General features: G+C 41.9%; 1 protein-coding gene across 33 annotated transcripts in view; it reads right to left on the bottom strand.

Moving 5' to 3' along the window:
- NFASC (neurofascin) overlaps positions 1–12,944 on the bottom strand; it is a 180,941-nt gene that overhangs the window by 79,869 nt on the left and 88,128 nt on the right. For 27 of the 33 annotated variants that reach the window (XR_008331129.1, XM_053393255.1, XM_053393248.1 and 24 more), the window contains one exon: positions 4,866–4,916. The exons of the other annotated variants lie outside the window; for them this stretch is intronic. Coding sequence is in view for 26 of the 27 variants with exons in the window: in XM_053393255.1 (XP_053249230.1) it covers positions 4,866–4,916 (51 nt within the window). In the remaining variant the exon portion in view is untranslated. The remainder of the gene's footprint in view (positions 1–4,865; positions 4,917–12,944) is intronic. 33 annotated transcript variants of the gene reach the window in all.

Below are 12,944 nucleotides of genomic sequence, written 5' to 3'. Positions count from 1 at the left end.
CCCTCTCAATTGACAGAAACACATGGCATTGGGAAGCCAGACCAGTAATGCAGCCCCACTCACACTGCCCCACTATAGCTTTGGTCTCTCTCACTAGCATGTTATGCTACCTCCTCTGGGAATCACTGTTCCAGACATTTGGGTGTCTGCAAAAACATCCTCTATCGTGTCTCTCACCCACTTAGACTACAGTTCGATTCATACACACTGAGCTAATGTGAATTTCTTTTCCTCATATGAACCAGGCCTTGAGGAGTTCAGTGATTCACTGATGCAGCTGGGTGTAAAATTCTCTCTGTAGGAAAAAGCATCTCATGCCTAATTTTCAAACTTGAAGCTTGACCTGGACATTATCAGTGCCCCACAGTAGAGCTCAAAAAATGCACACACTTATGAGCTTAGGTGAGCCTTATTTAATATGAAAAAGAATGTTGACACAGCCATGAACAATGTTCAGATGCTATAGATGAGCTTTCAGGGTGTCACAGAGCCTGATAAGTACCAGTCCTATTTCTAGCGCTACTTCCTGATCTATTTGCCAGACTGGTGCTGGTTTGACTTTCTCCAACATCCATGCAAAAAATCTGGCCCTTTATGGAATCCATGCTGCAAGATGAAGCAATGGTCACCAGCTTTGATAGCTTTGGAAGGTGATCTCGAAAAATTCATTGAAGTTCTGCCTACCGGTCATGATGCTCAAATGCAATCTCCAGATTCAGAGGCATCATGTAACTGAATACCAGTTGTTGGGGACTAAGAACATACAAACATGAACCTTGAAGGATCAGGCCAGAGGCAAGCATCCTGTTCTCAAAGTGGCCAACCAAATGCCTGTGGAAAGCACACAAGCAGGACCTGTATGCAACAGCCCTTGGTCCACCTGTGATTCCCAGCAACTGGTAATCAGAGGCATACTGCCTCTGACAGTGGAGGTGGAACATTAGGAGGGAGCTATAGCCTTAATGCCCTACTTATAGGTTTTCTGGAGGCATCTGCTTGGCCGCTTAGGAAACTGGGTGCTGGACTTTGGTCTGATCTAGCACAGATCTTATGTTCACATCAAAAATGTTCTTGGAAATTAAGCATGCTTTGTCAATTTTTCAGCCAGAGAGATTAAAGTAGGTCTGGCATAATAAAGATGTTCTATGCTAGGTGCACAACAACTACCTTCTTTTAGTTTTGCCATGAGAACGCTTGAGTCTGCGTCATGTAACCATGACTATTCTTCAGTAAATTGTGGCTTCCTTTTCAACAGCTGTCCTCTATGGGCATCTCAAGGGCATCCCTGATTCTAATTAAAGGAACATTTCTTGTGACTCTTCCATTTACTTAGAACATACTGTGCTGCAGGCACTTTGCAGGGAGGGGTGAGGGTTAAAAAAAGAAGTTCTAAACACAAATGATTGATTTCAGTTAAACTTGCTTCCAAACATGAGAAGCAAGCTTGCTAGAGTATTCCCATGGCAGTTTTTGCTACTACAAAACCAGCCTATCCATACTTTATATGGTAGCTATGTTCTTAAGACTTTTCACATTGTAGCATATTCTTCACTTCAAATCATCAGCCATGTTTTACGATACAAAATTTACATCCTTTATTCAGACACCATAGCATTACACTGTTTGATCTTTTAGATCTTGCTCTGGCCAGTCTATATCCAGACAGCCCAATCAGAAGCTAATGAAGGAGTGCTAACAACCTTAATGGAAACAGTGTTCAAGTTTGGGCTGTTCTTCACTATTTATCTACTATATTTGTACACTGATTTTCAACAAAAATGGCTCTCAAAGCAGTCCAAAACAATAGTTGATCTACAGGCAGATACTATTCTCAAAATATAATTTAGAGGACTATTAAAAACCAATCTGAACTATTTATTATTAGATTAAACTTTAATTCAGACAGGTGAGGTGGATTAAGGAAACAGGAAAAACCCTGTTGAGAAAGCTACACTTAACAAAATAACAAAGAAGAAGACTATAGCAGACACCTAGCAAATGTAGCAGGATCTCTACCCTAAGCATAAGTATGGGCTCTGACTCTCAACTTGGGCCAGTGGCACTGCAGGCAGAGATACTGTAAACTGATCAGCATCATGACCAAGCCTAAGCTGGAAACTCTTGGATCAGGGGCCCTTCAATCAATCAGGATATCTGGATATCTGTCAGTATATGGAAACATCACCGCTGCAGACAGCCAGATTGTTGACATCACATGATGCGCCTATCTGTGGGAAAGAAGAATTTCCCAGGATGTTCACAGGCTGGATAAGTCTTTGTGAAGAGTGTAACTTGAAACCTTCTGTGTGCGCATGTACAGGAAGTTTGTCAGACTTGCTAGAAGAACTGAACTGAAAGGACGTGTTTTTCTTTAGTGCTGTAATGTCAGAAATAAACATCATGTAAATAGATTTCTGACTTGTTTTCTTTCCCCTGCGGAAGCAGGAGGAGGGGTTGTGCATTTTACCCACGCTTGGGAAAATGTCACCTATCAAAATCTCCCTGGTCTGTCCGAGATATCAGCCAGAGGAGGTTACCGGTTAGCAAGCTCCGAGGACAGTGAGAGGGGCCAGCCTCTGTAGAGGGGGCTTGCAAACCAACAGTTTTCACCCCCTTGAGGAATTGACAGCCTCCATGTTAGGGGGCCTGTACATCCAAATTGGCCTGTCAATGTAAAAATGCAACACCAAAATCCAAAGGAAGAAGAAAGAAAAGTGGGATATAAATGTAATACAAACCAACCAACCAACCAACCAACCAGGAAGTAGGAAAATGCATGCTGCTCCATTTTAGGGTACTAAGTAAGAAGTATACACCCATGTCCCCAAGAGATGGTTGGTGGTTCTAGCAACCTACAGAAATGGATTAATCTCAAGAGAATTAAAAAGGTAGCCTTGACTTGGAGTGGAAAACCTGTTCCACACAAAAGCACGTGGCTGCTAAAACCAAGTTTAGGAGGAGGATGGGGACAGGAAGATCCATGTTTTGCAACTCAGATTGCTTGATCAGAGAGGCAATATGTCTCACTGCCTACAACAGAACAACTTCTTTCAAGCCTAATTTCAGAGAGGGGAGAAACGATGGTAGGGTACCCAACAGACAACAGAGTAAGCCTCTGAGGGCACACATGTGGCAACTGCGGAGCACACAGTCTCCAAACAATGAGAAAAGAAATCAAATGAAATGTACACAAAACACAAGTTGGATGGGGCAGAAATTGTTAGAATTCCTGCTCCATGATTGCAGTCATGGGATTATCACATGATGGTATATGTTTTAACTCCACAAAGTGGGAAGTGACGGAGACAGGATGTTTGTGTTACTGTGTTCTGTGAAGTGGGACTATTGTCCTTTGTTCTTTTTCTCTTTGCTGTCTGATGCTAGAGACAGAGGGAGCCATGTTGCAGTGCTCTGTGTGTGTTTATATGTAAATAAAGTAGATTAGCCAAAATGCTGAGTTGCTGAGGTCTGTTATGCATGATGCGCAAACTCTGCGGATCCCTAAGTGTGCCGGCGTCGGTTGGCATTGGTTACTGTGATGTTTGGGCAGAAGAAAGATTTTGAAGCTCCCGAATGAACGACCAGGAGGGAGAGAACATGCCAGTTGGGCATGTTTCTCTGCCTGGGTCCTACTCGAGTGTAGGCCAAGCTCCTGGCAGAAATGTGCTCAAGTTCTGCTATGGGAAGCTGTGAGAACAGGATGTTGGACTACATGGGCCCTTGGCCTGATCCTGAAGGTTCTTATGGTCTTAGATTGGCTTATTGGAATCTCTTACTTTAAGAAAGGTAGCGAGATAGGCACTTCCAAAGCAGAGAGATGCACAACTCTCAAATGTTTTTCTTTAAAACAAAAGTAAGTTCACAAACTGTTATTTGTAACTAACTGAGATTATGCCTGTGTGCACAATTTATTTCACTATAAACTAATACACATCCATTTCTAATCTATTGCAAACAAAAAGTACTTTGTTTCTATTTTCCGCAAACTCTCTTCCCCTTCCACTGAAGTTAATCCCCCTACAATTGTTTACATTATCACACCATTTGCACACAACTTTCAATATACGGCAGAAGAATGATTCAGGGCCCCCTGGGAGCCAAGTGATTGTATATCTAAAGCACAATTGATAATTCAGGCTTCTCCTAGTGTTACATTCTCCTGAGGAAGTATTCTTCACTTAGACAAAGAAGAAAGAACAAATAATCTTTGGAAGCATTAAAAAAATGCAACATTACATACAAAATTACATAGATTATCAATCAGGAAGGAAAAATCAAATGGTTTTATCACCGACTACTGACAATCATACCTATTATAGACATTTCTTTTAAATGGAATGAGGAAAAAGGCACAATATTTTTTACATGTAGATCTCATCGCCTGTGTGTATTCAGTAAAACTTTGTTGGAGAGCTGTTTTCTTCGCAGCTAGGTATTGATCCGTGCTATCTAAACAACGAGGTTTAGATTAACAGAATTTGACTACATGTGATTTTTAAAAGCTCAGACTGGACAGGGTAATTTTTTAAACATATATACAGTACAAAAGTAATCCATTTAACACCACATGAATAAAGTGCAACATCACATGTATGAACTGATTTGAAGACATTACCAGCATCATTGCCAACAGCTACCATTAAATGGAGACACATTTCAGGTGCTACAGACTAAACAAGTGCAATTTGTGGAGTCCGAGTACTCAAGATGGGAGACATGTAAAATATATAGGAAAAGTTTAATATGTCCATGAAATTGCCTTGTTTTCACTGACCGTCCAAAAAGTGTTATTAACACAATAGTAAGTCAAGTTAGGTACAGAGGAGTTAGAACGTGAAGTTCTCCAGAAGTCAGTATTGACTCACCACTGTATATGTCAGTGTGATTTCGAAAGGACGTTTCATTATGGGGATGCTCTGTAATAAACAAAAGAACGTGAGCGTACCAAAGGCAACAAAGCATGCACGGAGTAACAAAAGACAAAATGGAGAGGAGGTGTACAAAAGGAAAAGAACACACACACACAACAGAAATTATAAAAAAGCAAAAAGCAAAATAAAAAAGAGGCAACGACATACACATAACATCCCAGAAAAACTTCAACACAATTTGGAAAGAAACAAAGAACACAGCAACGGAAGGCAGCAATTGAAGAAGACGGCTTTTTTCTATGAAATGCAAAATTATGAACTAAAAAAACCCAACACGCATTAACACAAAATCAAATATGTTCAGATGCGTTCCAAAAACATATGGATTTTTAAGTTTGACTTTTAAAATGCCAGGAAACAATCAAAACATTTTAATTATTATTATCAATCACTTTGTTAACATCCAGCTCTACTTTTGGAAAGGACAATTAGTTTGTCATCAGATTTGTAAAAAGAAAAAAGATAAAGAATGCATTCCTGATATTTGTTCCAAGGGTACAAGATGGATTACTTTCAGCTTTAACAATGAAAAAACAAGTTATGAAAGTATAAGAAAAACAACTGGGGTTTTAATAGATCATGGAAGCATTAGAATGAACTGCCTTTCATCTTTGAAAAATGCAAAGCGATAAGCACATTAGAAATAATCCAATAGCAACAGTAGGCTTGCAGATAAACCCACAAAAGTTATGGGACAGCATTTTTTTTTTTAAAAAACCTGGATTACGAAGGTGCTGCTGAGCACCAGCATCCCGCCAAGCATGGCTTGGTATATATTATCCTCAAAATGGACACTTAGACCTGCTGAAGCACCCGAACTATTGTGTCCTCATTCACCTCTTACAAGGTGTGTGTGGGAGACTACTTGTAAGTCTTCATTACTATAACACTGAAAATGGCATAAATGCAGAGGAACTTTAATGTACCTCACCAATGTCGCTCTCCAAACCCGATACCACCCATTTCATGAAATTCCATGACTCCATTTAGGATTTACATAAAAAATTACATAAGAAAAAAATGGCCATATATTTTAAACCACCTTTATTAGTCTAAGATTTGCTAAAATTGTCAGGTTTAAGTCTGACAGTATACCACATCATACTAAAAGCCATGTAGGTAAATAAGGACCTAGGACACTTTGAAAAGCAAAGTACGTTTGAACACAAAAGCGACCACTTACATTAGAAAAAAATGAGGTTTTTTTAAAGGGGTAATCTGCTTTAATCTTAAACATTAAGGCTACACTCATGGGCTTTGTTTGCTCATCATGCTAACCCTTAAACTAGGGGTGGCTAAATTGTTGTCCTCTAGATATTGTTAGACTACAACGTTCATCATCCCTGATGTCTCGACAAGCTGGCTGGGGGTGAGAGTTGGAGTCTACGTCTGGAGAGCCACAGATTAGCAACCCCTTCCATAAACCATGTCTTACCATGGACAAACAGCACAGTAACACACTCTGCCAGATCCTTCCCACTTCGTTCCACCTCTGTCAGAAGCAACAAACATGTCTCCTTGGAGTTAGTGTGGCTTGTTTCCCCATAAGCAAACCACATTTAGAAACCAAGGTTTATTCTTGGCTTGCTGATCATTGTGCATTTAGAGAGAAACAAGCCACAAACCTGATTTGGACAACATGGTAAACCAAGCACTGTGGTTGTTCCTGCTCCTGCTAGGTGGTGGTGCAAAACGAAAATGATCTGGCAGTGTCCACGAGGATACTGTCTGTTCACAGTAAGCCATTGTTTATGGCTCACTGTGATGTGTGAAAAAGGCCACTATCTTTTTAAGGATTAGGACACCCCAAGAAGTGGAATGACTACTATTCTGTATTTCCAAAAGAAGATCAATGTTCTAATCCTCAACACATTTGGAAGTAAATACTACTGATTTCAAGTTAGTGTGTCTAGCATTACAGCCTCTTTACTTCGCTTTCAGATGAGAAAATTAATCATCATAGCAAAGCAATAACTTTTGTGGATTGAGCACTTATACAAAACAAAATACTGAACAAGTATCCAGATTTGAAACAAAAACAGATCACCGAACAACGTTTCACACAGAAAGGCAGTTCAGTTCCTTTGAACATAAGATGAAATCTATTTTACATACAGGAAGAAAGTGGTCCTCTATTGAAAGGGTCTCTAGGTAGGAAATGTGCACACAATTTCCAAGTGAATATGTAAGAACAAGATGGCTGGAGACATACAGTACTCTTAATGAGCCTTCCATGGAGCCACTTGTAACCTAGGGGTCACTAGGTAAAGGGCAAAGACAACCATAGCATACAAATTAAGGGTTTCCCATTACATACAACTTACTGCAAACTCTATTTGTCTAAACTGTTTAATATTTAAATTTCTTAAGTGGTATCATAAAAACAGAAACTTAGCAACAACGAAGTCCAGTCTCAGGGATCAGGGAAAGCAAGGGTGGAAGATGCATTGTACAAGACATCTGAAGCAACTGTTGGGCAAAAGGAAGGGTACTCCGGAGGGCAGAAAATATCCAAGTGATAATTCAGTACAGTGTGGTGTTACAAGTAAACTTTTACCAGATGATCCACATGATCGTACAGGTCTTTTTAGGGTCAGGCAGTCCTTCAGTTATTCAAGGTTTTATGTGTTAGTAACAAGATCTTGACATTCCTCTAGTTCCTTTGTTTCAACATTCTTCCGTTAGATCAATAGGTGACAGGAGAAAACCTGCCTGCAGGGCCATCAATTAAGCATGGCTTCTAACACAGAAGGCGGTGAGCTGTGTTCAGAAGCTGGAAGAGCAGCAGGGCTCCATCTACACTGCTGCATTGGTCACTTCTGGGTAGGTGGGGTCCATGCCACTTTTCAGTCACTTGACATCACTTCGATGTCATGACCCATTTTTCATTTGTAGTACAGCCAGTCTTGGGAAATGGCCAAATTGGGACCCATGCTGGGCCTAAATAGGCTTGCAGGCTGAATATTCCCCATGCCTGCTATACAGCATTAACACCAAGGTCTTGTTTGCCAGTCATGGAAAGCCATAATTAATGGCATGCCATGAGCTTTTCTCCCCTAGTGTGAGTGGACGCAACAAGTTAAAATCTTCATTTTAATGTTATAGCTGAAACTGAGATTGCACTTTGTTTTGCTCAAACAAATCTGGAAGCTAAGAACAAACCTTGACTTCAGATTGTGGTATGTTTGGGGCAAAACGAACCATGATCCCTGATCTAGACATAATGCTAAGCCATGGCTCATATAGTTTATTATTTCCATTCATGCTAGGGAAGGAAAAGGGGAATGAGTGTATCTCAGTGTAGAGCATCTGCTTTGCATGCAGACGGCCTACGTTCAAACCCTGGCAGCTCCATTTAGCAGATGACAGAAAAACCTCCTTCTCCCTGAGACCCTGAAGAGCTGCTGGCAGGTAGTAAACAATACTGATCTAGATGGACAAATAGATTGGATATAAAGTAGGTTACTGTTATCTTTCTGTCTGCAGAGGAATCTACAGTGGTGCCTCGCAAGACAAAATTAATTCGTTCCGCAAGTTTTTTCTTCTTGCGAGTTTTTCGTCTTGCGAAGCACGGTTTCCCATAGGAATGCATTGAAAATCAATCAATGCGTTCCTATGGAAACCGCCTTCAGACCAGGTCCGGGGACAGTCTGTCCCCCGACCTCTTCTGAAGGCTGGGGGGGGGGGACAAGGGCTTTTCTTCCCACCGCCAGCCTTCAGAAGGCTGTTCTGAAGGCTGGCGGTGGGAAGAAAAGCCCTTCTCCCCACCTCCCACCCCGTAAGCTCCGGGGACAGGAGGGCTTTCCTCCCGACTGCCAGCATTTTGAAAGCCCCCAGGACAGCGGAGACTTCTCCGCTGTCCCGGGGGCTTTTAAAATGCTGGCGGGCGGCAGCGAAGCTTTTGCTGCCGCCCGCCAGCATTTTCAGATCGCCCCGGGACAGCGGAGAAGTCTCCGCTGTCCCGGGGGCTTTTAAAATGCTGGCGGGCGGCAGTGAAGCTTTCGCTGCCGCCCGCCAGCATTTTCAGATTGCCCCGGGACAGCAGAGAAGTCTCCGCTGTCCCGGGGGCTTTTAAAAAGCTGGCGGGCGGCAGCAAAGCTTTCGCTGCCGCCCGCCAGCATTTTCAGATCGCCCCGGGACAGCGGAGAAGTCTCCGCTGTCCCGGGGGCTTTTAAAAAGCTGGCGGGTGGCAGCGACGCTTTGGCTGCCGCCCGCCAGCATTTTCAGATCGCCCCGGGACAGCGGAGAAGTCTCCGCTGTCCCGGGAAGGCAGGCGGGGGGAGCAAAGACTTTTGCCCCCCGCCGGCCTTCAGAAGAGGTCCAGGACCTCTTCTGAAGGCCGGTGGTGGGCCAAAGTCTTTGCTCCCCCCCGCCTGCCTTCAAAAGCCGTCGGGATAGCGGAGAAACGTGCTGCGCTTCTCCGCTATCCCGGGAAGGCAGGCGGGGGGGGGGGAAGCAAAGACTTTTGCCCCCCGCCGGCCTTCAGAAGAGGTCCAGGACCTCTTCTGAAGGCCGGCGGGGATTTCCCTATGGGCTTTCTTCTTGCGAAGCAAGCCCATAGGGAAATTCATTTTGCGAAGCACCTCCAAAACGGAAAACTCTTTCGTCTTGCGAGTTTTTCGTTTTGCGAGGCGTTCGTCTTGCGAGGCACCACTGTACTTCAGTTACACCTCCAAGCTTACCAGGTTCTGTACTCATTTTCCTCCATGACTAGAGTGCCCAGCACTGGAGATATCCAGCTGCTGCTTGACAACCCTTGCAAGGACAGAATCCAAGACAAATGCATCAATTGCCTCATAGTCTATCCAGCCCTGAAGGGAGAGATCCGTAAAGTTCCAAGTGTTTGTAACCTCACAATCAACTGCTAGCACAAAAACACATTTCTTCTGCTAAGGTTTCACGGCAGCAGTTTCAAAAGTAACAGAGGTTAAGACTTAATGCCCTGAGAGAGAGGAAGAGAGGCCTAGGCAATGAAGAATCATCTGCTGGCCAAAAGAGCAATGTGGTTCTTAACTTCAACTGACATGTCTCTAGGAATGAAGTACAAAGGCCATATCCTCACACAGCGCTGATACGACAGACTAAGGAGTATGCATGCCTTCCTAAATGCCACTTAAAAACTGGGCTGCTTAGTACCAATTGGCTGTAGTGATGACTAATGACGGAAGGATCTGCAAACTTTGGTTTTATCATTTTCCTATTCCTAAATTCAGTTCTCCAATTTTTTGCACCTATTGACAGATTTCTAGAGGAAATCCTCACAAAAAATCCCTAGCATCCTAACACATTTTTGCAAGTAATTTCCCTAATATAATGCATTTCTCTATATTATTTTGATGAATATATTGATTTTTATGCACATTTCCCCCTAATATATACATTTTTGTAAACACTGTTGGTGAACTACATCACTAAATTCAGATAAGCGCAAATTTTGAGGGATGGCTGTGTTTCAGTCCTCATATTGTTTCAGAAAGTGCAAATTAGAGAGATTCAGCTTTAAATGCTAACTGAATTGAATTCCACACCATTCCTAGTGATAGCTGATGTCACTGAATTCAAACATCCCAATGAATATTTCAGTTCAATTGTATATTTCTCTTGTTATATTTGTGTGTTTCCCAAGTCCATTAATCCTTGGTTTCCTTTTCTTAGAAACAAAGAAAACATTTGTCAAAGAAGCACACACCTCTTCTTTCTTACAGACGAATAGATTTAGTTCTTTATTATTATTCTATGTTATTTGGCATCTAGCTGTGTAGCCACGTTGAGAGGCTACTTTTGTAGGCTGGAGTTTATAGTAATCTTCTCCTCTACGCTCTCAAGACTGTAACGCTTAATAGCGTCAGGAATGGCTCCAAACTTTCCTTCACTAAACTAGTGAGTGAGTGAGTGAGTGAGTGAGTGAGTAAGTAAGTAAGTAAGTAAGTAAATATACCCTAAATAAAATGAATGAGAAGTTGCCCCACCAGCAAGCCAGTGTCTTTCAATCATTTAAGATATTCCCTGTCCTAGAATCCTCCCTGCCATCTCTCTTCCTTGCTCCTTTAATATATATCAATTTCATGAGAGGCAATTCAAATGTTCCAAGTCTGATATGGTCTGCTCAACTTGCAAGTGATGCTGCGGCAGCAAAATGATGTAGCAGTCAGTAGAGGGTTAAGAAGAAGGTTAGTTTGTAGCCTGCTGATCTCTATTCCCCCTTTGCTTATTAAAGTAGCAAGAATGAAATCTAATCATGCTCTTCTCTCCATCCTTAGAGAAGATGCTCTTTGATGGGTTGAAACTGAGGTCATCCTGAAAGTAGGCAGAAGATGCCAATGCAGTTGCTTCCGCTCTGCAGGACATTCTACCCATGGAGATGGTTAGAGAATGCTTATTATTATCAATAATTCAGCCCTCTTCTGTGTGTCTTTTGGGTTGACTGTGGGTATGGCGCATGCTTCTGGCCTCCATGTTTTCATGTTCTCCCCACCCCATTTGGCATACAATGGTCTAAATAATTCAGATGTCATTGCAATCAGAATGAAGCATGCCCTTAAAAGACATCCCCAGACCTAAGCGAGCAGTAATAAGAAGCTGGGCAAGAAGAAGAAAAAAAGAAGCAGGAAGTTTCAATTTTAAACTGGGGGGACACACCAGTCACTGGAATAGAAGAACATTCAAATCAGTGAGGATTCAAATATAATAAATGAGAAAGTAAGCAGCAAGTTCACTTCGCTCTCTCCTTACACAGTTCCAAGTGCGACCTGTTGACTTCTGTGGGGAATAGACGCCATGCAAAGTGGGCTGGCAGTGATGTCTGATGGTGTGCTCAGCGCCGCTTACCTCAAAGCATGCATAAGTGACATCCTGGGTGGACCAGAAATGCCCTGAGTGCTACTCATTGCACTAGAAGCAATAGGAGGAGTGATTGACAACATGGCTTGGCTGAAGCTAAATACAATGCACACTGCTAATGCACATTTCCTTTATAAATTACTAAACATTCTGAGATGGTTAAAACTTTGGGAATACTGGACAAGGTTATATTGGCTCATTACGGAGGGGGGGATGTACACAGATCTTTTAAAACAAGAAAGTTTTTTTTAAAAAAATACATCACCATCACCACACAAACTCCAATAAGAGGCCACAGTAGGATATCTAAAATGATCCAACATGCCATAGAACACTCCATTAGCACAATTGGCCTACACATCCTTTTGTGAGCATTGTGGAACACTGTTTATGCAAACAGGGAAGGATGAACTAAAAAAATCAAACAAGTCATATGAGCAACCTGATAGGTCTTTTTAAAAATGATCTCTTGAATTTACTTGCTGTTTGATCATAGATATCCAAGCATTTAGTCAACAACCCCTTTAAAATACTGGGTAACATTCAACTATGTTTTACTCAAAGTAGACCCATTGAAATTAATCTTCATGACTAAATTATATCCATTAATTGCAATAGATGTGCTCTTCAGTTGAATCCAACCCAGTAACCAAACCAGAGAAAACAGCAGTATATCATTAAAAAAAGCACATACAAACAAGTCCTGCTGCCAGAATGCTTGCTATCTAAAATCTTAGATATTCAAACACAAAGAATTATATCCAAACCACGTTACAAAATGGCTGATTCAGATATCCAAACAGGTGGAGTTTGCCCACTTCCTTATTTGTTTGTGTTTTGCTGCTTGGCAGCAACTATTTTGGGCAAGGGAGAGTTTTCCCCTTGTTTGGCTTTTGCTGATTGGCTGCAGCAGTTTTAGGCAGGAGGCATGGAGGGAGAAAGCATGGAATAGAAATGTTCCCATAGGAAAATAATGGAAATAATCAGCTTGTTATGCGAACACTCACCCAACAAACGATTTCTTGGGAACACATTGTATTCAGAAAGCAGGACCTGCGTGTATGTGAAAAATATGTGGACACGCTAGAACCTGTTATGTTGATATGTCAGCTGATGTCTCTGATGTTTACATTCCTCACAGATAAATAAGACACTATATGCCCAATAAGAAGA

The sequence above is a fragment of the Podarcis raffonei genome, chromosome 6 (genome assembly GCF_027172205.1).
Source record: "Podarcis raffonei isolate rPodRaf1 chromosome 6, rPodRaf1.pri, whole genome shotgun sequence".
NCBI lineage: Eukaryota > Metazoa > Chordata > Lepidosauria > Squamata > Lacertidae > Podarcis > Podarcis raffonei.
Note: the sequence above shows the minus strand (reverse complement) of the source record. Positions and strands in the feature narration are given on the sequence as shown.